The following is a 25,298-nucleotide window of genomic DNA, read 5'->3' on the forward strand; positions in this document are numbered from 1 at the left end:
CTTGTCAGTTGTGTCGCACATGTAAGAACTTGCTGCTTTTACATTGCTGCATACCTATCTTAGAATTGCTAGTAGTTATTAGTGGAGTTATTTTGGCTATTGCAAATAAAGTCTTTAAAATTCCTCCAGAAAATTGGATAGCTTTCTGACAGAGTTGTCCAGTAAGGTGATTTGTTGAAAGTAGGCATATTTCCATTTTTATCACAGTTTACTACATCTATGATTCCTTATTTTTGTTTTTTTAAAATGTGTATACAGAAGCATAGAAGTTCATATTAGTAGTACAGTTGGCCCTTTTTATACACGGATTCAAACATCCACGGTTTGAAAGTGTTAAAAAAAAGTATAAATTTCAAATATCAAACTTTGGCCTGTTACAGACTGCCAAAATAAAGCTGCTTCGGGTCTCTTTGGAGGTATGCTTTTTAAATGATACATGCATCCTAAGAATCCGGAAGCTGCACCAAAGCTGCACTCCAGTGCTTAGGAATGGAGTGTGGCTTTGGCGCGACCTCCGGACTCTTAGGACCCATGCATCATTTAAATAGCATATTTCCAAAGAGACCCGAAGCAGCTTTATTTTGGCAGTCTGTAACAGGCCTTTGATTTTCCATTTTTTTTATAAGGGACACCATTTTGCTATGTCATATTTAATGGGACTTGAGCATACATGGATTTTGTTATACATGAGGGATCTTGGATCAAACCCCAGTGTATAACAAGGGTCCACTGTAAATCATAAATATTGCTTGTGCTGTTAACTTAGTATGATATATTGTGGAAATCAGTACAGTTGGCCCTCCTTATAGGTGGGCTTGCCTTCCACAGCTTTGAGCTCATGCGGAAGGTAAGCCCAGGCAGAAATAATAGGGTGCGTACTCGCACCCCGTGAGCCGCCGTGAGCACATGCCCCATTATTCCCTTTGGGGCTTGAGCATATGCTCTTTTCCCCATACGTGGGGGGGGGGGGGTCCAGAACGGATCCCCCTGTGAATGGGGAGGGCAGACTGTACCTAAATTTATTAGTAGTTGTCTGGGAAATCTGTTCTTACATGACCTACTTTTTGGAATTGCGGTGTTTACTGTCATAACATAACCTTCAATGGTCTTTCTCCTTACTTTCCTAATTATATTGTTTGTTTTCTAAGAGTTTTAGAAGCCAGCATAGCAGAAAACAAGGCAAGCCTGAAAAGGACACATCCAGAAGTATGGAGCGACTCACCAAACCCTTATGATAGAAAACGTCAAGATAATTGCCCAGTGGGATTAAAAAATGTTGGCAACACATGTTGGTTCAGTGCAGTTATACAGGTAATGTAGCCTTACATATATATACATGTTTAAACACACATCTATATAAATTTTGAACCATAGTTTCTACAAATCAACTATATGCAGGAAATAATTGTTTGAAATGCACAAAGATGTTGCTCTACCAAAATGAAGGTGGAAAAAGCAGGATTTTGAAGCATTTTTAATACTGAACACACATTTCACGGTTCCACACATGGAATGTTCCAGAGATTAGTAGCATTTGGTGGGAACCCCTCCTACTTCAGGCATGGGCATAAATAGCACCAAGAGCTGCTCCATCTCAGTTCCTTTTCGGCCTTTGTGGTATCTACATCTCAGATAGCTTCGAGTGGTGTGTAAGGGTTCCCACCCCCTTTATTATTCTTTCACTTTCCTTGTTTCTTTCCTCTACATTTAAAAAAGTAATAGTTCATCTGTCCCCGCACTCCCAGTCTGACATTTACTTTTGCACTGCCTCAGGGGCTCATTTCAAAAACTGTGTTTCCTGTAGTGGGAAGATTGCTAGTTCAGCTAGCCACTCATAGTGTTTGTTTTGCCTGGGTGATGGCCATTTGGTTCATTCTTGTGCTATTTATAAGTGGTTTACAGTCCATAGATCAAGAAACTTTGCCAGCTTCACCTTTATCTTTGGGAATAGTCTCTGAAAGTTGCAGATACCACCACACTTCCATTCTGCTTTGGTGTCAATCTGTAAGAGACTCCCACCTCAAAAGTTCTCTTAGTCTGATTATCCATGGCCTCAGCATCAGACCCAGCCAGATCCAATATTTCACCACTTGAGGAGATCATGATGTGTCCTCCTCCTACTTCAGGCAGATCTGCATACCTGAAGCCTGGAAAAATGCAGACGAGGGCTGACCAATTCAGTGTGCCCACGCCAGGAAAGGAAGAAAGCAAAGGGTAAAGGGAAGACTGGAGCAACAACAGTTATTGTGGTATTGACCTTTGTTCTTGGTTCATCTCCCAGCTTTGCCCCATCTGATTTAGTTGACCATGGTCTTGGCCTGGATCCACAGTTTGGGTCAAATTGAGGAATAAATGATACAGGAGATGGCTTGGATAGCACATGACCAGCTCTCAATAGAGGAATCAGTATGAGTTGTCACTACTCAGCCTCCTCCCTCTTTTCACTCTCTCCCCTTCATAGGGGCAGTTCTGGACTTCTGACTTCCTTGGGCATTCCTGCCAGCAGAAAGAATGCACATGATTTGGTGCTTGCTGTTATAAATTCTACACATGAGACTAGTGATGGCTCGACTTGTCATGAAGCTGTTTGGCCTGTTTGCTTCCACTATGACAGTCTCTCTGTGTGCATGGCTGCAATTCCATTCCTTCAGCTATGGTTCCTGTGCCACTTCAACCCCAGGTGTAATCCTCATCCCCAGAATGCTACGTCTTCCATCACAGATCCACTCAGCCCTATTCTGGTGGCTCCAATCAGTCAGTCTTTTCTAAGGCATGCCCTTTTACCCCACCCCAGCCATCAGTCCTCATAACTCCAGATGTGAGTTGCTCAGTGTGGGGTGCACACTGAGCCAATCTCACACTTTGTGGTCATTGATAGTGGAGAGGAGTTACCATATCAGTGCCCTGGAGATGTTTGCTATCATGAAAACCCTCAAGGCATTCCAAGACAGCATCCAAGGAAGAATAATGCAGGTAGTCTCAGACAACATAACCCCAGTATTCTACATAGACAAGCAGAGGAGGGGTTGAGATCCTCTACAGTGAACGTTCTTGCCTGACAACTGTGGACCGGGTGCATTTGCAGAGCCACACTTCCATTGGCTCTTCATGCTCCTGGGAGAAGACAGACACCTGACAAACTCACTGAGTTGCACGGCAAGGGATGCATGTGCAAATTCTGTGCTGTCATGCCTTTGTGGCCAGCCATCTGTAGAATGTTTGCTTCCAGTTTGAAGTGGAAGTGCAAATATTTCTTTATCAGAGGAGGTCATGTCCATGACACTCTGAGTGACATCTTTCCCCAGCACTGGTTGGGCTCTCTGCTGTACTTGTTTACACCCTTTTCCTTATTCACCAAAATACCAGTCAGATTTCAAGATGACATGACTGAGTGCATCCTCATAGCTCCTTTGTGCCCAGACAGCCCTGTTTTGCAACACTTGTAGATGTGTCATCACAAAGACCTTCAGCTCCTATACTTTTCCACACTTTTCACACACTTGAAAGGGAGTGTGAGGCATCCAGATCTTAAGATCTGGATGTCTTATAAAACCATATATGCTTCTATACATTTGATCTTACATGCCTTTTGAAACCCCTTAACTCCTCTTACACCATCAAATGGTGTTGTTTTTGTGTGTTTGCTGAGGCTTCATCTCTTTCCGCACTATAAAAAAACAGTAATTATTTCTCTTCTTCACTTGAAAGACATGGGTATTACCCTTTCTCCTTGTGCTTTTACCTCATAGCTTTTAGTAGCATACCAACTGGCCAGTCACTCTGCCTCAATGCTTTTCTATGTTAGCTGACGAAGAAGCCCTTTGAAGCAATGGCAGCCACAGATTTCTGGTTTCTCAAGCTCAAAACAATTTTTTCTCATAGCAGATGCTTCTGCAAAGTGGGCTGGTAAACTTTGTGCTCTTCTGTCAGACCAATCCTATACAATTTTCCATAAAGACAAGGTAGTGTTAGGATTTGATCCAACATTTCTTCTTAAGGTTTCCCATTCCACCTTAAGATGGTTTCCCCATTCCATTTTAACCAAGATTTTGTACTACTGGCCTTCCATCAAAATTCCTCTTCGCAATTGACAAAGGCCTTGCATTTTCTCAATGCCTGGTGTGCTTGAGCTTACTGTACTCACTGTAGAGCTCATATGAAGAAATCCCCATGACTGTTGTTCTGCTATGGTGGTCAGATGGTGGTTCCCTGGCTCTTCACAGAGGCTGACCAAATGAATAGTTGAATTGATAAATTTGTCCTACCAGCTTGCCAAGAAATCTCAGCTGTTGGGCCTCTATTCCCATTTGAGCTGTGCAATGTCCACATCCCATGCATGGCTGCAGGGTGTTTCCCTGCCAGATGTATGCAGATTAGTTACTTGGATTCAGTCTTCAACCTTTGTACAACACTACATACACTGTGAGGCTCAGGTGAATGCATCCTTTGGAAGGGTGGTACTGTTCTATCCTCGACTGATCTCCCCTACCTAAGATAAATTAGCTAATCACCTATTTGTGTGAGGCACAGAGACCATAAAGAAGAAGAAGTTGCTTACATGTAACTGTGGTTCTTCGAGTGGACATCTGTGCCTTCACACAACCCTCCCTCCCCTCTTTTTCTTCAGGCCTAGCGGAATTGAGGGGATGTAGCTGTTGGTGCTATTTATTATCTCCCGAAGGGATTCTCTAGAACATTCCATGTGTGGATCTGCACAGTCATGAGACCCATTTGTGTGAGGACACAGAGGACCAGTCAAAGAACCACAGTTACAGGTAAGCCACCTGTTCTTTCAGGAGCAGGGGAGAGGCAGGTGGGCTATAATTGACTGTTGATGGAAAGGGGGGGATTCATTGCCACTAAGGCAGTTGGGAAACTGTTTTCCGTCCTGATCCCCCCTCTCACTCCTGTATTAATGAACCTGATAGAATTTTCACTGCCAAAATAAATTAAAAAATGGAGCTCACTAAGCCCACAAACACAACATAGCTGGTTTTCCACTTATGCAGTAAGTGATTTAATTTGTTATTAGCACTGTTTATTGTTCCTTGCAGGGCCTGTCCTCTATTATGCCTAGGATTCATCTGGATGAATGTGCTTGCCCTATGTGTGTATTTTTAAAATTCATGCCAAGGAAGTATTGCCAGTTAGAAACAGAACTATGCTTTAATATTGAATAGATTCAACCAATATTATTCTTGTAAAATAAGCATAATGTGTTTATATGTCATAAGTGTAAAAGCATTATTCAAGTATTCAAATTGAATAAGGATGAATAAGAATTAGGATGGGGGACACCTGGCTGAATGAAACTACATGTGAAAGGGATCTGGGAGTCCAAGTAGACCACAAGTTGAACATGAGTCAACAGTGCGATGCGGCAGCTAAAAAGGCCAATGCAATTTTAGGCTGCATCAATAAAAGTATAGTGTCTAGATCAAGAGAAGTAATAGTGCCACTGTATTCTGCTCTGGTCAGGCCCCACCTAGAATATTGTGTCCAGTTCTGGGCGCCACAATTCAAAAAGGACATTGAGAAACTGGAGCATGTCCAAAGGAGGGCAACTAAAATGGTGAAAGGTTTGGAAACCTTGCCCTATGAGGAACGACTCAGGGAGCTAGAGATGTTTAGCCTGGAGAACAGAAGGTTAAGAGGTGATATGATAGCCCTGTTTAAATATTTGAAAGGATGTCATATTGAGGAGGGAGCAAGCTTGTTTTCTGCTGCTCCAGAGAACAGGACCCGGAACAATGGATGCAAGCTACAGGAAAAGAGATTCCACCTCAACATTAGGAAGAATTTCCTGACAGTAAGGGCTGTTCGACAGTGGAACACACTCCCTCAGAGTGTAGTGGAGTCTCCTTCCTTGGAGGTCTTTAAGCAGAGGCTAGATGGCCATCTATTGGGGATGCTTTGATTGGATTTCCTGCATGGCAGGGGGTTGGACTGGATGGCCCGTGCGGTCTCTTCCAACTCTATGGTTCTATGATTATACTTCTCTGCTTTTGGAGCAGGTGCTGTAATTATTACATACCATAATATTGCAGCTTCACTCAGTTGTGACATAACTTAGTCCCCCTGTGAAATACATGTGGGACTCCTTCCTTTATGCAAGTTGGCAAGGGCTCTGCCCTAACACTGTGAGCAACAGTTCTTCCAACACTTTGTCATACCATTGCAGCATACACTTCTATGTGTGATGCTATAGTTGAGCTATGTCCTTGGATGTGGAAGTTTGTGTGGTACTTTTTCTTATATAAAGTCCATTCCTATTCTTTGTAATAATACATCATGCCATTAAAAAAGAAAGGTTCGTTCATTTTTCAGCCTCACCCCTTGTACTTTACAGTGTTCTTGTGTGTGTCTCTAAGTGGTGAAAACCGAATCTTCTCCATAGGCTCTAAACACATGTTTCACTCCCAGCCTCTTATTAATTACAGCCAAAATGCCTTTGTAGAGGCAATATGAGAGTAACTGTCCTTCACATACATTATGAAAATATGAAGCGGAATTATTTGAAAATCTGCTAATAGTTTAGTATAATACAGCAGTTTTATGGTAGCAGAAGTACTTATTCTTGTGTCTGTTTTGTTTAATAACCAGAGGGGTGACATTTCATTTAACTATTCCAGTTTACTTCATGTGGGATAAATTTGGATATTACCTACTACAGTATTTATTTAACCACAGGATTGATAGGCTCCTTAGGTTGCATCAACTGTGTGACAATATTTCATGCTTTCCCCAGGGGTCTTTTGAAAGCTGACACATTTTAATAGAGGTCAGCAATGTGTAATGTTGCTTTCATTAATCTGTGACGTGCTGTGTGGAATAGTACTAAGATAAAATGAAAACAAATCTAACACTAGTGTTACAAGTTTCCCTTTGGAAACATGTCCTAATGGAGTTTAATTTTATTGATATATGCGTTATGAATCATTTCCTTTGTTGTTCTTCACTTGTAACATGAGCCAAAAGTTTATTTTTGTTCAGTTGGTAGCTTCTCATCTGCCAGAAAAGCAAAGTCCCTTTCAACATTCTGTTACATCATGTGGGAACCTAAATTCTTCGTGGTGAAATAATCTTTTTTTGAAAACTTATTTCCTTGAGGCTTCCTGTCACACTGGTATCATGGCTCAGTAGTTTGAAACTTTGCTTTCATACGTCCATTTTAGTAGTGAACCTAATAATATCCAATGCTGGATGTGAAGATCCAAAATGGGTCTTTTGCTAATTTATAATAATATCTGCTTCTAAACATTTGTGATCTACTGTAATTTATTGTAGTTTTTGTTGTTGCTGTTGTGGTAAGCCAACCGCAGTATCTCATCTGCTCTTGACAGTATGAAACATATGACATTAATATGCTTGTTGATGTTCTTACTTTTTTTTAAACCCTTTTCTCTTTGTCCTAAGCATGCCTGTACTCTAAGGAGCTATTTTAACTATTCCAGGTGTAAGATGCTGGGGAATATAGATAGGGTTGTGTCCCCCCCCCCCATTTCTGACATTATCCCTCCATGATAACTGTCATCCTACGCTCTGCAAGGGAGTGAAGAGGCAGGCCCAGCTCCATCAGGGCTAGCCTGAAGAAAGAGAGCCCTCCCTCCATGGCATCTGCCTTGGTAGAGGCCTCAGAGGGAGAGAAGAACCTCATCCCCTTTCCCACCACCATTCCTTTCTCCTTTCGTGTCATGTCTTTTACATCGTAAGCCTGAGTGCAGGGAACCGTCTAATTAAAAATAATAATTGTAAGCCACTCTGATAGCCTTTAGGGCTGAACGGTGGGATATAAATACCATAAATAAAATAAAATAAATAATATTCAATGTTGTTTCCCCTGTGATGTAAACTCTGATTTGTAAAGGCTTCACCTATTATTCCAGTGGCTATCAGGAAACAAAATCATTATTTTGGAATTAAGGGTGTTTTTGTATGATCTCTTGCCTTGCCTTGGGTTGTCTTAACAGGACAGAAAAAATGGATGGGCTACATGTACCCCATCTCTCTCTTTTAAAAAAACAAAAACAAAACAGTTTTAATGGCCATTGAAGCCTCTGAGTGGGCTGATTTTAACCATTCCCACACTCCAGGCTTGCTCTAGGCTTATGGGAGGATTTTTCACAACTAGAAGTTACCTTATTTTGAAAAAAGCCCCCACAAGCCTGGGACACAAGAAATGTGTGTTGGGGCCAGGGAGAGGATGACCTGGGGTGATTTGTTTTGTATTCCATACTTTCTGCATCCTGAGGTAGGCCATGACTCCCATTGGTTACAAGTGAATTCCTTAGGATAACACAGGGTCAAAATATTTTGAAAGGTAAATTGTTTGTACCGAAACAAGTACAGTAGTTGGAATTTACAAAACTGTTGTGACAAACTGTGACTTTCGGAAATCATGACAGAGAATGATGGGCTTGTAATCCAGTGAAGGCATTTTTAACCATGCCTTGACAGTTGGCTCTCTGTATGAAGTTATTCATTCTCAGTTATATTAATACTCAAAATGTTTGTTCATTCCAATAGGATTGGTTGGTTTAACTACAGCCGGCCCTTCTTATACACAGATTTGAAAATGTTCCAAAAAATATAAATTTCAAATATCAAACCTTGATTTTCCATTTTTTATAAGGGACACCATTTTGCTATGTCATTATATTTAATGGGACTTGAGCATCCACAGATTTTGTTATACACGAGGGATCTTGGAACCAAACCCCAGCGTATAACAAGGGTCCGCTGTATTAATTAAAAATATTTCAGTTGAATTTAATTATGAAAGCACAGCTGCTCTGATTTTAATAGATTCACTGTATATGATATGAAAGAGGAAGTATTAAAACATCTTCTCACTCATCTTTACTATCAGCTTCTAGATTCATAGTGCTATGATTCCACTCTGGTTGGTGTCTTCCCATCCTACGGAAGTCTGGAATTTACTTGTAGGGATTTAGGTTGTACCTGTCCAAATGATAAATCCCTGCATCCCATAGGATGCAGTTACATCAATTATAATGGAATCATAGCACTATAACTGAGTGGTATGAAAAGGCCAGAGGTTTGAGTGCATATACGTTTATAGCCAGTCTGGTATTCATATTTTTTATTATTTTTTTGGTAAGCTATCTGATTTACCAATCCCCATTTGACATACTGCTTTTATTTTCTCTCTTCTTTTCTTATCCTTCTTGTTTTGAATAAATTTGCATTCCAGATAGTTAGTTGTCCTATCCTTAAAGATGGACAGAATTCACATTTGGGGATGAACTAGTAGATTCCTCGTACATTCACAAACAATAAAAAAATCAAAGCAATTATTTTGGAGAATGTTTGTTGCTACAATAAAAAATTAAAGAGGAAAAACTGCTATTTTATCTACAAATTTACAGCGCTATATAAATAAAGCATAATAGTAATGATAATAATAATATTTTCAGTGACTCAATTCCACTCTTCCTAATGATTACTATCCATGTTCTTTTTTGCTTCAAGGAACATAAGTAAAGTTTCTAAGGAGGGAAGACAATAACAATAACAAAAACAACAATAACAATTTTGATCCCACCTTTATCCCAAAATTGTGACTCAAGGCCAGCTAACAATTTAAAAGAACAATATATTTAAAAACATACAGAAAGTGAACTGTCTTTCCATCGACAGGCAAGTCTCTTAAGTCGCAGGGGAGGGGGTTCGGAAAGGATCCCCTGCAAGTTAGGAGGGGTGACTGTAAAATCAGACTAGTCACTATATTAAAACATTTCAAATCTCTAAAGCTATTAAAACAATTAAAAAGCTATCAAAACAGTTGAGTTTAAAACAATACAACACCCCCTAGCCTGTTGCTTTAAAATGTCCTGTATTAAAAGCTTGTTGCAATAAAAAGGGCCTTGCCTGCCAATGGAAGGACAGTAGGGAGGGAGCTGTTGTGGGAAAGAAGTTCCAGAATCTAGGGGCAGACATTGAGAAGGTCCTCTTTTGCACCCCTACCACCCATACTTGTGACAGTGGTGGAACTGAGACCATCAGGACCTCTTCTGATGGTCTGGGGTCCCAGGTAGGTTCATACAGGGAGTTATGGTTTGACAGAGAGCCTGGAACTGAGTCATATGGGGCTTTATAGGTTATAACCAGCACTTTGAATTATGCTTGAAACAAATTGGGATCCAGTGGAGCTGTTTTAACAGGGAGGGAATATGGTCCCTATAACCTGTCCCAATTATCAACTAGCTAAAAGGCAGCACATGTAGAGTGTGTTACAGTAGTCCAATCGGGCAGTAACTAAGGCATGTACCACCATAGCCAGATCCAGCATTTCAGGGCACAGGTGTCACACAAGCTTTGGATGAAGTCCTGATCATTGCAGAAACCTGAGCCTCCAGGTTCAGAGCTGAGTCCAGGAGTACCCTCAAACTGTGATGAACCTGCATCTTGGACAGAGTGTAACCCCATCTAATACAAGCTGAACCTTTAATCCCTCAACTGCATTTCGGCTGACCAGAAGTACCTCTGTCTTGTATGGGTTAAATTACAATTTTTTTGCCAGTCCATTACTAACGAGAAGAACTGTAGCTAAGGAGGAAAGAGGGGAGAAGAAAGCTTAACAGTAGATTGACAAATACTTTTTAAAAACACTATAATGATTACTCAAAGTTTTTAAAGTGTCTACTTTATTTAAAAATAAGCAAGACAAAACACACTCGTGGTCAGTATCAGCAATATTAATACATAATATATTTTTATGTCTCTTCTGTAATCTGAGAAAAAAAAAGTTTTGCGTTTGAGATTCAGAAACCACGCAGTTCTTAAATAACTTAAGTTAAGGCTCAAGTCTCAGCATCAGGGTAATAGAAGAAGGTGAGAAAGTACAGTTACGCGACTTGGTAATATTTGAAGTAATTCTTGGTGCCCAAGGAGTAGTTCATTCATATGTCTTTAAGGTCGTAAGCCCTTCACAAAATAACCAGAGTATCAATGACTTTAGTAAGGCTTACTCTGAGTTAACATGCAGAGCTGAGTTGTATATCTTCATTTTTTTAAACTTTCCTGCTCCTAAAATAATTATCCTTTTTTCACCCCTCCTGTGCTAGAACTACTGTGTTGCTAGGACACTGCTGTTCTACAAGTTCTTAATGTATGGATTGTTGCCATGGCATCTGATGTCACTGTCGTTCTAGTTGGCAAGATATGAAATTAATTCTCTAGTAAGCTTGGAAACTTGTCTAAAATGTTAAGGGTGGAAGGAATAGTAAGAGTATTTAAGAGAAAACAGATTTCTCTTAATTTTCATAAACTGAATATAATTTGAAATAATGGGATTATAAAGCATCATGAATGCATTTGTGCAGTAGCTCACACAAATATAAAGATTTGTATTTGACACTTGTGTAAAGTTTAAAACAGTGGTTCTCATCCTTCTTCAACCCCTTAATATAGTTTCTCATGTGGTGACCCCCAACCGTAAAAGGAGCAGTGTCTCAGTTCCTAAAACCAACGAAAATATGCATTTTCCGGTGGTCTTAGGCAGCCCATATGAAAGGGTTGTTTGACCCCCCCCAAGGGGTCACGACTCACAGGTTGAGAACCGCTGGATTAAAATGAGGATGTTGATGATGGTAGAAACTGTGTGCTAGTGGAATGACACTGCTACATATAATGCTGAGATTTTTAATTGCATCCAATTGTTTTATAATATTTGTTCAAATTATAATTTGGTTCCTCGTTGTCTATTTTAAAAGTGTAAAATTTATCATTGCAGTTTTTCTACTTCTCCCTGTGACATTATCTTTTGACTATAGTGGGCTATTAGTATCCACTGGAGTTGGTTTCCAGGAACCCCTGAAATCCATGGATGCTCAAGTCCCATGATATAAAATGACAAAAAATAAGTTTTGCTTTTGGGTTTTTTTTCCCTTTTAAATATTTTCAAGCTGTGGGTAGTTCAATCCATGGATTCAGAATCCATGGATATGGAGGACTGAGAGTGTGTGTGTGTGTGTGTGTACATGATTCATATCTTGTATACAGGTAGTCACTTCATTTTATACTGAAGAGTACAAGACTCTTTCAGTATAAAACGGAAGCTGATCCACTCTGTATCAGCTGCAATCCATGAACCACTTTTTACTTTTGTTATATTTTTCCAGTATTTTATCGAGTAAATATCAAACACATTAACTACATTTTTAAAAAAATAATATAAAATTCCTGTTTTCCCTTTTCAGTCCTTATTTAATCTACTAGAATTCCGGAGGCTAGTCCTGAATTATAGTCCTCCTGCAAGTGCTCAAGATCTCCCTCGTAATCAAAAGGTAAAACTTAAAATACATATTATCTTCCTATAACCCTTTGTATCCCTCTTAATTTTGTTGTAGATGTGAAAAATGCAATATGTTGAAAACAGGAATTCTTAGCCAGTGCAGAAGGCACCATCCATAAATGGGTTAATTCCTGTCACTACCTAGGCTAGACAAGATATTGTGTTGCTTAAACTTTGTTCACATTCAAATCCTGTTGCTTCTTCTTGCCTTGTATGCCTTCTGATTTCTCCAGACTTTATTTCTTTAAGTCTGTCTTTCCCCCCTTTATTCTACTTTATCTACTTTTATCAATCCTGCATTTTAAAAAAGCCCTTAGCATAACTATGTTAGTTGTTCTTCCTTGCTAATTATCTCCCTCTTTCTACTGGTTTTCTCTTTCCATCATGTGTCTCTTCCTTGCAAATGTGCCCTCAGAGTCAGGAAAGTTAAAGCAAAATCCACTAAACCTGCCTCCACTTCTTAGAGCTCTGCTTCCCCATGGAACGTCTGTATAGTTCAAGATGTGCATGCACTCTTAGTTGCTTCCCTGGAAGCCCGCAAAGACACCACCCCTGCTAATGAAGCTGTTTGTACTGAAAGATCCTCCTTGTGCCTCTGACACTACAATGTCTGCATCACAGGAGTCAATTTCCATTCAGCAACAATTAGAAATACAGGAGTTAACCTTTCAGGGGGCTGCTGTTGATGGATATTCAGAGGGGGATATGGAACAGGGGATGAGAGCTGACCCTAACAGTACTGCTTCCCTTCCAGTTCCAGCTGTTCTTGCCACAGCAGCCGTAGTGGCAGCCCCTTGCACAAGAGTGAATATACTGCAACCTCTTACAGTGGCCTTTTTGAAAGCTGCCAAGTGTTTTGAGCAAGGCAGTCCTATTCTTTTCTTATGCCTGTGTACTTCTTCTATGGTGGCAAAGTAGCTGAAAGAAATGAATCAGCCTCCTCACATTAATCGGGGTGCTGCTAAAAGTTTCAGCACTGATCCACTCCCCCCACCTAGAAAAATGGTGGAGGGAGAGGTTCCTGCACTGCCAGCACAATCTTTGGTAGCTGAGAACTCATCTGATGAGGGTTTGATCTCTTTAAATGGAGTTAACATTCAACACTCCTTTGCTGTTCAGGACTCAGGTGTTTCTTCTCTCTCTACAACATCCCTGGGAAGCTCATCTGATTTAGGAGAGGAGAAATGGTCAGACACAGGTGAACAAGAATTACTCTTAAAGAATTCAGGAAAAGTCTGCACCTTGTTTCTGTTGGTAGTGATCATTGCTATGGAAGTCATAAATAACTTTTCCAAGAAGTACAAGATGCTAATAGCTGTTTAACTTCTTACTGTAGTAGTACTGTAGTCTCAAGAGTTAAAGAGAAGAGGTTTTTCTTTCTTTCTTAGAGGAGTGCAACTTAGAATTTAGTAGCTGACACTGTGGCTGGTTCACAAGTTTATATGGGTCATTAATGTCCTTTGCATGGAACAGAATCAGTTCTGGCTTAGAGAGCTAAGAAATATTTCCTGACCCCCAGATACCATATCTGTGTTTGATTTTGAGATCTTATCAATTGTCCATTTGTTTAGTTTTTAGAATATTCTTACTCCTTTTTGATAGACTGGTGTTGAACACTATTCTTGGTAGCTTCACTATGCAGAAGGGATTCAGAAGCTATAATTGAATAGCAATAGAAAGTGAAATTAATAAAGTAAAATAATGTATTATTCAAACTTATTCCAAATATAGGAACATAGAAATTTGCCTTTTATGCGTGAACTAAGATACCTGTTTGCACTTCTTGCTGGTTCAAAAAGAAAATACGTTGATCCTTCGAGGGCTGTTGAAATCCTTAAAGATGCATTCAAATCGAATGATTCCCAGCAGGTAATGTATTTTATCTTACTTTGAATAGAAATAATAGTAAATTTAGGGCCATGGTGGGGTTAAATTCAGATTTTGATTTTGATTTTTGTCTAAAACGTCTTTATTTTCCTTCACATAGTGTTATAAGTTTTTGATAAATTACTAACCAGTTGTCAGAGTGCTCTTAAAACCTAAAGTGCTGATGTTTATAAGTGATTAAGGAACAGTGTATGAATATATAACTGCAGTAAACAAATACAAATACAAAAATGTGTGAGACTTCTCTTTTCATTTTTCTTAATTGATTACCTGACTAGTGACATGGTATAAGATATCAGTTTAATACTCTTCGTTCAGAATCCTGTAGATGTGTGTGTTTCTTAACCACTGTCTGGCATAATTTTTGATTAGTGGTGGCCCTTTTTACTTCCGATGGATGATACTCATCTTTCATCAGTATTTTGAAATGCTACAAAACATTGTCAGACTTTCAAATGATCCCAAAGGCAACATTTGTAATGTTTATATAATCCATATGTAATTTAGTGGTTCCCAAACTTTGGTCCTCCAGGTGTTTTGGACTTCTACTCTCAGAAGCTCCTCGCAGCTTCGCCAATAGACAGGATTTCTGCAATCTGACATCTCAAACATCCAGACAACAAAAGTTTGGGAATCATTCCACTAATTTTTTTAGTGCTATAAAGAAAAATGTTATTTCTTGGCTGTACTGTATATATAAAAGATGTAATGTAATGGGCTATATATATATGTGTGTGTGTGTGTGTGTGTGTGTGTGTGAGTGTGTGTGTGTGTATGTATACACACACACACACTTGGCTCTTCTTATACACGGATTATTTATACACGGATTCAAGAATCCATGGTTTGAAAATGTTCAAAAAAAGTATAAATTTCAAATAACAAGCCTTGATTTTCTATTTGTTATAAGAGACACCATTTTGCTGTGTCATTATATTTAATGGGAATTGAGCATATGTGGATTTTGTTATCCATGAGGGATCTTGGAACCAAACCCCAGCATATAACAAGGTTCCACTCTGTGTGTGTGTGTGTGTGTGTGTGTGTATCTTGGATTTAAAAAAAAAATCTGTATTTTGCATTGGTTTCTGAGCATCTGTAGATCTGAAGAGTAGCTTAAAAACTAGGTGCCTTATGCCCATGGTATTTCAACTTTTTTAGTAATTTCAATCATGGTAGACTTCACCTCTAAAGCTATAATAAAAAGTGTATCAACTTGGATTGAAGGAGGGGCGGTGTGATGCTGCACCACATGACACACAGTGTCACGGTGCTCCTCTGGCACTGCGTCCAAAGAAGTACTGTAAAGCTGTGGCTATCACGCCTTTTGCGCCCTGCAAAGGCCATATCAAGGCCACAGCATGTGGTTGCCATGGCCCCAATCTGACTGTAAAAGGGGCGGTCTGCACTGCCCCTAAGTTTCTGTATAACTCTCATTAGAACTAAAATATTAGGCCTATAATGTTCTTGAGTATTAGCTTACAGTTGTAAACTGCTTAGGGACTGCTTAGGCAGTATGAAGTGGTATATAAATGAAGCTTCTGTTACTATATTGCTATTGAAATTACTAGTGTCCTTTTGCTTGAAAGGCTTGCAGCCCAAAGAGGTTATATGTTTACAGTCCACAGAGTCATACTTCTAAGGAAGATATGACTTGCCTTTTTGAATAAGTCATAGCAGAACTAGCATCTACAAATATTAAAGCTGTCATTTGCACAGAATCTGTTGCAATCACTCACATACAATACTAGATGTGAATATATGTTTGTTCACTGTTTCTCAACAGCAAGATGTCAGTGAGTTCACACATAAGTTATTAGACTGGTTAGAAGATGCCTTCCAAATGAAAGCTGAAGAAGAACAGTAAGTAACCATTTTAAAAATCTAGTAGGATAGCCTGGTTTTCTACATGACAGAAACTTACTTAGGGTTGAGGAGGGTTTCACCTAATCATCCCCTCAATGCTCCCCCCCCCCCCCCCGAAATTTAATGTGGTCCTCATTTATACCAATAAAAATGTTCCAGTGTATCCAGTATGGGATTCATTATTGGATGATACTTGAAAGATTGTGTTAGCTCTAATTTTTAGAATAAAAGCTGTATTGCTGAACATTTTAAATAAACAGATTTTTTTAACTCCAGATATTGTACATTAAGAACATACATTCTTAAAATATGCATTTGTCTCTTCAGGGATGGAGAGAAGCCAAAGAACCCGATGGTAGAGTTGTTTTATGGGCGGTTTTTGGCAGTTGGCGTTCTTGAAGGTACTGCTCTTGAGGGGGAACATTCTTGTAGCCACATTTCCTCCATCAGAATGTTAATGGTGAAGGAAAGCAGTGCATACAATTTGTGGATTTTTTTTTAAAGTTTGTTTGGAGAAAAAATAAAGTGAAAATTATATGAGAAAAATGTTTGGCATCCTTCAGATTACTGCAGCTTCAACAGAACATTGCTTAACAGTATATGTTAAACTGCTGGCATAACATTCCACCAATATTTTTAAAGTTGTTTGCAAATATTTCATAACAGATTATGGAAAGTACTCTTTACGATCTGTTTGTCCACCATGGGGCCTGATTTCAGCATCAAATAGCTTTGCATACACATTCTCATTAAGCCCCTAGAACTGCCTGTCCTACTTGATGTCAGTGAGGAAGTTCCAAAAGTTTGAATATTGGCCAAGATCTTAAGGTTTCCCAGCCAGTTCTGCCTGCTCAGGTGAGGATAATAGATGTTAGGTGTTAAATAGCAACTCCTAGTGACACATGACAAACTCCTTTCGAAAATATTCCTCCAAAAGCGGCTTGACATGATACAGAGAGTTGCTGTAAAAAAAAAAAGTTTGCTTCATTGGGGTATAAAGTACCAAGCCATTTGGATATACATAATGTAGATATGGGTCCCAGCCCAATAACCTCTCTATTAGCTACTTGAAAGCCTATCAATTTGAAGGTGAAAACATTGCAGTTAAAATACAGTAGTGGTTTCTGTATACTTAGGGACCTCTATGGGTATGCAGAAGTGTTTAACTGTAAATTGAGGGTGGGGGTGGGGATGAGGGGAAGAGATAACATGTTTAAATGACCCAAACAGTCTGACAAGGATTTGTATGTACAGGATGCACAGAACATTAATAGTTGAAGAGAAACTTCAACTAATAGTTATTGCTAGGAAAGAAAACATGACCTGAAGCAGTGGGACAAGAGGGAAGAATTGGTCTTCTTAGGCCCTTAACATTTTAGAGGTGGTGGTTAATATTTTCTGGTTGTTTTACAGCAGTGGTATGAAAACTCCTCTGTGTACTTTTTTGCTATTAATGTGCCTTCAAGCCTTCTCTGATTTTTGGCAAGATTTGTTCAGAGGAAGTTTGCCACTGTCTTCCTCTAAGGTGAAAGAGTGTGACTTGCCCAAAATCAGCTAGTGGGTTTCTGTGACTGAGGATTTGAACCCTGGTTTCTCTGAGTCCTAATCCAACACTTAAACTGCTACATCAGTATTATAAAAGGCTATTTTAAGAGGAGGAAAGTAATTCTTTCCCGCTTTCTAGAATCACTCTTCCCACTAATTTATAGATTCAGTCATGCTGTAAACAGCTGATCATGACAAAATTTTCAATGGAGGTTGAAAAAAGACCCCTTTGTTTTCCCATCTAGAAACCTCTTTGCCAGCTGGGTGTGCCAAAACCTCTCTTAGGGACAAAACAGACTGCCAGCAAGCGCTGGGTTGGGTGGGTTCTGAGCGTGGCATTTAGATGCCGCACACTCTGATTCCTCCCCCATGTCGTTGGGAAGCTGCATGGCTAACTGCACATGAGGCAGCTTCATGGCGTTTTGGCAGCATGGTGTTTACACATGCTGCGCCACCTAAAAACAGCGGTGGCAAGGGCACCCTTCCCCCCCAAGAAAGGAGTGCCTGATCAGGGCAGTTGCCGTGGCCCCGATCCAGTGCTGAAAGGGGCGGCGTGATGCTGCCCCTTTAGGGCCATCTGTTTCAACCCTTACTGGGGGAGAGAGAAATGCTGCAACATGCTATCATAGGGCCCACCTGTCATTTAAAGTTTTCCTTCTTACACCAGACATATGGATACTGTTGGGCAAATCAGTCAGATTCGGGTTAACCAGCTTATTTAAACTATTATAATCTAGAAACTGGTATGAAATCAGATGCATTTCTATAGTGCACATATATATTGCTGGTTGGGACTTTAGTGATTCACTCACAAATATTTATATATATGGGCTGCTGTCATGTATTGCAATTATGGATTTATAACCTAGAGTTACAGATCTGTAACTGAACTGTATTCACAATGGCTTATTCACAACCATAGTCCTGTTGGCATGATTGCAAATGGCCACCCAAACCTAGCTCAACTGCACTGAGTGAGGGGGCCTGGTCTGATGCTGATTGGAGTACAGGAGCTTCTGCCAGCTATCTACAGTTTAATGAGGAATTGAAAAATATCCTGTTTCTGGTGGGAAGGGACTAAAAATATCAGCCTACTGTGCTCATATCAACAGAATAACAGACTTCCATCTGTCTGTACAGTTTCTGGTTGTTAGATCGGTGGTGATGATGATGGTGGTGGTGGTGGTTTGGACCAGGAGGCATTACAGTCTGACCTCTGTCAGATTCTACGTCCACAGAGTCAACCCAACCACGGTTTGATAATATTCACATACTCAAAATTCCAGAAAGCAAACTTTGATTTTGTCATTTTATATGAAGGACACCATTTTGCTACTCCATTGTATATAATAGTACATGACCATCCACAGATTTTGGTATCCAGGGGGAGTCCTGGAACCAAACCCCAGTGGATACTGAGGACAGACCTACTTAGTTATATATGTGTGACTGAGTAGATGTTATAGGATCTCTTGCATGATTTTAGACTGTTCTTATATGTTTTACCTTCCTAACATGTTTAATCCATTTTTGATCTGTTTAAATTATTTTATTGTTTAACTTGTTTTACTCTGTTTATATTGATTTTATTTGTATGTCATCCTAAGATCTTTAGATATAGGCAGGATATAAATACTTTAATTAATAAATAATAAATACATGATGATAAATGTTTTATTGTTGAAATCTTAATGCATGCCTCTTTTGATAAGGAAAGAAATTTGAAAATGCAGAAATGTTTGGCCAGTACCCACTTCAAGTTAATGGTTTCAAAGATCTCCATGAGTGCCTAGAAGCCGCCATGATTGAAGGGGAAATTGAATCCTTACACTCAGAAAATTCTGGGAAGTCTGGCCAGGAGGTGAGTGACATGCTTAGGCTTCTGGAGACATCTGTAACCCTTCCCATGATGCTGACTGGGTTTAAAATATAGATGACACAATTGCAAAATATTTTGGCAGACCATTTATTTACTCTGATGAGACATGGCTTCTGTTTCAGCCCAAAGTAAAAGTGTCACATGTTGTATGTTTATTTGGATCAGTGGGACACAGAGTACCCTCTTTCTTTCTGTCTTTCTTTCTTTCTTTCTTTCTTTCTTTTTTAAAAGTGATATTTAAAATAAATTGAAATTGCATATTTCCATGGGCTGTTTATCTATTGTCATGTTTCAAGTGGCAATGAAATAGAACAATGTTCCCAATAGGTATCTTCATGGTTAGTATATGTTTTTGTGTTAACCTATTAATTTATGTGGAGAAGCTTCTTTTAACTTTGTATACTGAGAAGTGGGCATCTTTGACCATCTTGATACATCTCAGAAATCTGCTTCAATTTACAGTTGGCAAGTTTACAGTTCTTTCTACTTCAATATCCCTTTTTGGGTTATAGTTCACAACCTCTTCATTTTTACAGTAAAAATGAAAGGATGATCAGAAGGAGATGTAAATGTTAAAGGCTTAATTATATCACTCTAATGTCAGGCATGTTATATCTCCAGACTGCATACTCTTGTTACTGGAGTACATATAAAAATGCCAGTTTGCCCAATAGAAAAGTGTTATGAGAGTGGATAATGTTACTGGTGCTGAGCAAGAGCTTCTGCTTGTCAAAGCCTTCCAGTAGTAATATTAAAAGGTCTCAACCAGTTTATTTAATGTTTTCTTACATGTCGACATTTCCTATGCCGTAGGAGTTTGTTTCTCAGTAACATCTAGAGTTCTTTCCATAAAAAATGGCCTTTCTTGGTAGATAACACCATCTTTCATTTTTTTGTCCTGATTTTCTCTAAGGTACTAGGATAACATCTTTCCTAAAGTGTTTCTCAGTGCATATTTACTGCATCCAGAGTTCAGCCTAGTGAGTTGGATTAAAGATCTGTTCATTTTCTAGAAAAGCAGACACTACAAAAATTGAAATTATATGCATCTGACACATTTTGATTATTATATGCTGAGGTCAGTAATTTGGATTAAATATCTAGATAAAACACACAGAAAAAGTGTTAAATTTCCTCCTCTCTCAAATGAGTAAATAAATAGAGAAATATCATGTTATTTTAGCATTTTAATTAATTTGAACAAAAATCAGTTCACAAAATTATTCACTGAATAAACAAAGGAAATCAGTTGTGAAGTAGAAATTCTTTGCTGTAAAATTGCCAGCTACTGCAAGAGAAGAAATATCAAAGCATAGATTTTGATTAAATCTGAATGTGAATATAAAACTATAGTAGCACTACTGCTGTGTTTTAGAGTGTGGTCTGAAACAAATACTGATCTTGAAGAAAGCTAAGAAAAGACACTTTAAAAAAAGGAGGAGGAATAATAATAAGAAGAAGATGAAGACAGACAACCTCATAGCAGTGTGTTTTTTCCTAGTTGGAGATACAAGAGGTAGAAGAGAAGCTAGTCACATACACCTTAATATAAGAAAACATATGTTTTCAAATTTTATCTGTATATACCTGTTGAATAACATTAATTTCAAAATAGGTAGACTTTTGCACATATATGGACAAATAGAATTTTTATTAACAGCTTATTTATAAAAATATTCAGCTGTAAATGATAATGTGCTACAGAAAATTTACAGTGATAATATTCTCCCAATCATGTTTTTGCTCAAATGAGTTGAAGAGAAACTTTCCTTTGAAGAGAATGTACTGTACCTGAAATGAAATTATTCTTGTGTTTTGTTTTTTTACAGCACTGGTTTACTGAGCTTCCTCCTGTCTTAACTTTTGAGCTCTCAAGATTTGAATTCAATCAGGCGTTGGGGAGGCCAGAAAAGATACACAACAAATTAGAATTCCCTCAAGTTTTATACCTGGACAGGTAAAATCATATTGTGTAATTCTCTGTCTCAGCTATAAAACCTGCACTGCAATACTGTATACAGAAAGCACTAACCAGTCATTTGATGTATTAATATTTCTTTTAAATAAATTTAATTATTTAACAACAACAAAAATTTACAGGATAGAGTAAAATTTTTAGAAATATATATTATATAATTGCAACAAATTTTAAATTTTGATTAAGATAGCAGGATGTAATGCAGCATTGCATAAATTAGCATGTATTTTTAAAGCTGTGGCTCATTAGTGTGTTAATTTATATATTGAATAAAGTGAGACCAAATGTTGTAGAATTTGTCAATTATCTGTATGCACTTATTGCAGTTTCATTAAAAGCTGATTCCAGACCTTGCTTTTCCAGTGATATATTAAAGGATCCTGGTGTCCTTTTCAAAATTTTGATATTACGAATTTACCTGCCAAATACAGAAAAATGATTAATTCTTTATGGGCTATTTTACGGTTATAATGGGGGGAAAGAGATAAGAAACCAATCTCAGCTGGCCATCCAGTCTCTGTTTAAAGATCTCCAAGGAAGGAGACCCCACTGTGCTCCGAGGGAGCATGTTCCACTGTCAAACAGCTCTTACTGTCCGAAAGTTCCTCTTAAATGTTGAGGTGGATTATCTGTTCCTGGAGCTTGCATCCATTCCGTGTTCTAGTCTTTGGAGCAGCAGAAAATGAGCTTGCTCCATCCTCAGTGTGACACCCCTTCAAATACTTAAAGAGGGCTATCATATCACCCCTTAACTGTCTCTTCTCCAGGCTAAATATACCCAGCTCCCTAAGTCTTTCCTCATAAGGCATGATTTCCAGAACCTTTTTAGTTGCCCTCCTATGGACACGCTCCAATTTGTCAAAATCCTTTTTCAATTGTGTTGCCCAGAACTGGAACACAGTATTCTACATGAGGCCTGACCATGGCGGGATACAGACCAGCAAAATGTAGTGTGGCAGCGGCGACAGTAGGGTTAAGGAGCGTGCAACATTCAGACGCTCCCTAACCCTAGTACGTACTAGGGTTAGCCTAGTACGTACTGGCAGTGGCAAAATGGCGGTGCCCTATTTACACGGGCGCTGCCATTTTGACGCAACGGACGCTTAGCGTCCGCACATCACGGCATCATAAGGACATCACGAGTGAACCATTGGCGCACTGCGACGTCTTTTATGACGCTGCAAGATGGACCCACTTTTTGCGGGTCCTTTTTGCTGCGCGAGGGAGCCATGTGGTTTGTCCGCTGAAGCTCCCTCGCGCAGCAAAGCAAGACACCGGAGTGGCACTATTATTTACCTTGATCTAGACACTATACGTCTATTGATGCAGCCTAGAATTGTATTGGCCTTTTTAGCTGCTGCATCGCACTGTTGAGTCATGTTCAACTTGTGGTCTACTAGGACTCCTAGATCCCTTTCACATGGAATCTCCTTAAACCAAGTGTCCCCCATCCTATACCTTTGCATTTCAGTATTTTACCATAAGTATAGTACCTTACATTTCTCTGTGTTGAAATTCCTTTTGTTAGCTTTGACCCAGCTTTCTAATCTATTAAAGTCATTTTGAATTTTCATCCTGTCCTCTGGGGTATTAGCTACTCCCCCTAATTTGGTGTAATCTGAAAATTTGATCAGCATGCCCTCTATTCCTTCATCCAACTCATTGATAAAGATGTTGAATAGCACTGGGTCCAGGAGAAGACCCTGTGGCACCCCACTGGTCATTTGTCTCCATGATGGAGCCATTGTTGAGAACCATTTGGGTTCGGCCGGTCAGCCAATTACAAATCCAGTTGCATTGTCTAGCCCGCATTTTACTAAACTGTTTGCAAGAATATCATGGGGGACCTTGTCAAAGGCCTTATTGAAATCCAGATATGCTATATCTACAGCGTTCCCTTTGTATACCAAGCTGGTAATTATATCAAAAAAGGAGATCAGATTAGTCTAGCATGACTCGTTCCTTAGAAACCCATGTTGACTTTTTGTGATTATGGAATTGCTTTCTAAATGTTCACAGACTCTCTAATGATCTGCTCTCGAATCTTTCCCGGTATGGATGTCAGATTAACTGGACGATAGTTGTTGGGATCCTCTTTTCTTCTCTTTTTGAAGATGGGGACAATGTTTGCCCTCCTCCAGTTTGCTGGGACTTCTCCTGTTCTCCAGGAATTCTCAAAGATTATTGCCAATGGCTCTGAAATTACATTTGCCAACTCTTTTAATACCCTTGCATGTAGTTCATCTGGCCCCGGAGACACCTCCCATTTTTTCTCCTGATTGAAACTGTTTCAAATTGTGCCTTCAATATTTCCCTTTCGAGAAACTCCCATCTATCCTGAACTCCCTTCTCTTTTAGTATTCCTGACCACGAGATCACCTATAGTATTTCCCACAGTTTTCTGAAATCAGCTTTCCTAAAGTCTAGGATGTGTGTCTGACTATGCCTGACTTCTCCTTTCCACTTTATAACAAATTCCAGGAGAACATGATCACTCCCACCTAAGCATCCCACCACTTGCACCCCATTAGCCAGGTCATCCCTGTTGGTTAGAACTGACCCCCTTGTTGCCTCTTCCACCTTTTGAACAATAAAATTGTCTTCCAGGCATGTAAGGAATTTGCTAGACCTTGAAGTTTTGGCTGAATTTGACTTCCAGCAAATATCAGGATAGTTGAAGTCATCCATCACTATTGCATCTCTCCTTTATGAGTGTTTGCTTGTCTGTTCTAGAAAGGTATCATCCAGTTCCTCAGTTTGACTTGGACACTTGACTTCCAAAATATAAGTCTGGACCAGTTCATAGGTTTAAACTTCCCTGAAATATAGTGCTATTCCTCCACCTTTCTTGTTTGGTCTATTTCTGTTAAAAATGTTATTACTACATTCCGATCATGAGAGTCATCCCACCAGGTTTCAGTGATTCCTATTGTATCATATTTCCTATGTTGTGCTAGGAGTTCAAATTCATCCTTTTTATTTCTCATGCTCTGTGCATTCATGTAGAGACATCTAAAACCGAGGGTCCTCCCCACTTGCTGTCTGTGTAAGGGTTGTTGTTTTTTTTGCCTCTCACTGTTAGGTCCTTGCACTATTTGCCTTGTTCCCTCTATAACAGTCTGATGATTATCTCCAGCCCTTGATTATTATCTCCAACCCTGCCTTCCAAAATACTGCCTCCTTCCTGCATATAATTCATTTTAAAGCTCTCCTGATCAAATATTTAAGACTATTGGCAAAAACGTTTCTGCCAACTGGGGTGAGGTGCAACCCATCCCTTGCCAGAAGTCCCCCCTCATGGAACCGCAGCCCATGATCCAAAAAATCCAAATTATTCTTGGCGGCACCATCTGCAGAGCCAACTGTTCACCTCTGCTATTTTCCTCTCCCTCCCTGGACCATACCCTTCAACTGGGAGAAGAGATGAGATAACAACCTTTGCATCCATCTCTTTCAGCTTCCTACCAGAGTTTGATAATCCCTTCTGATACTCTGAAGGCTGTGCTTTGCAGTATCATTGGTTCCCACATGAACCAAAGGAAAGGGGTAATGGTCAGTAGGCTTGACAAGTCTTGTCAGCCTCTTTGTCACATCATGGATCTTTGCCCAAGGGAGACAACACATCTCGCAAGACATTTTGTTAGGCCCACACACCACTGGATCTGTACCCCTCAGCAAGGATTTGCTATTACTCACTTTTTTAAAAAAAATGTGTTTTTGTTAGGAGTCCATAAAAGGGGAATAGCACACACAAAAAAGTCTTCATAAGGAGATATTAACAGCCCTTTCCAGTAAAGGTGTATCTTCATTATATTATTTAGAAATTA

General features: G+C 39.3%; 1 protein-coding gene across 4 annotated transcripts in view; it reads left to right on the top strand.

Moving 5' to 3' along the window:
* USP25 (ubiquitin specific peptidase 25) overlaps positions 1-25,298 on the top strand; it is an 87,512-nt gene that overhangs the window by 27,249 nt on the left and 34,965 nt on the right. For all 4 annotated transcript variants that reach the window (XM_042456911.1, XM_042456912.1, XM_042456913.1 and 1 more), the window contains 7 exons: positions 1,149-1,311; positions 12,222-12,308; positions 14,048-14,185; positions 15,990-16,066; positions 16,397-16,470; positions 19,327-19,475; positions 21,323-21,450. In XM_042456911.1, the coding sequence (XP_042312845.1) occupies positions 1,149-1,311; positions 12,222-12,308; positions 14,048-14,185; positions 15,990-16,066; positions 16,397-16,470; positions 19,327-19,475; positions 21,323-21,450 (816 nt within the window). The remainder of the gene's footprint in view (positions 1-1,148; positions 1,312-12,221; positions 12,309-14,047; positions 14,186-15,989; positions 16,067-16,396; positions 16,471-19,326; positions 19,476-21,322; positions 21,451-25,298) is intronic.

This window comes from Sceloporus undulatus, chromosome 3 (assembly GCF_019175285.1).
Source record: "Sceloporus undulatus isolate JIND9_A2432 ecotype Alabama chromosome 3, SceUnd_v1.1, whole genome shotgun sequence".
Taxonomy (NCBI): domain Eukaryota; kingdom Metazoa; phylum Chordata; class Lepidosauria; order Squamata; family Phrynosomatidae; genus Sceloporus; species Sceloporus undulatus.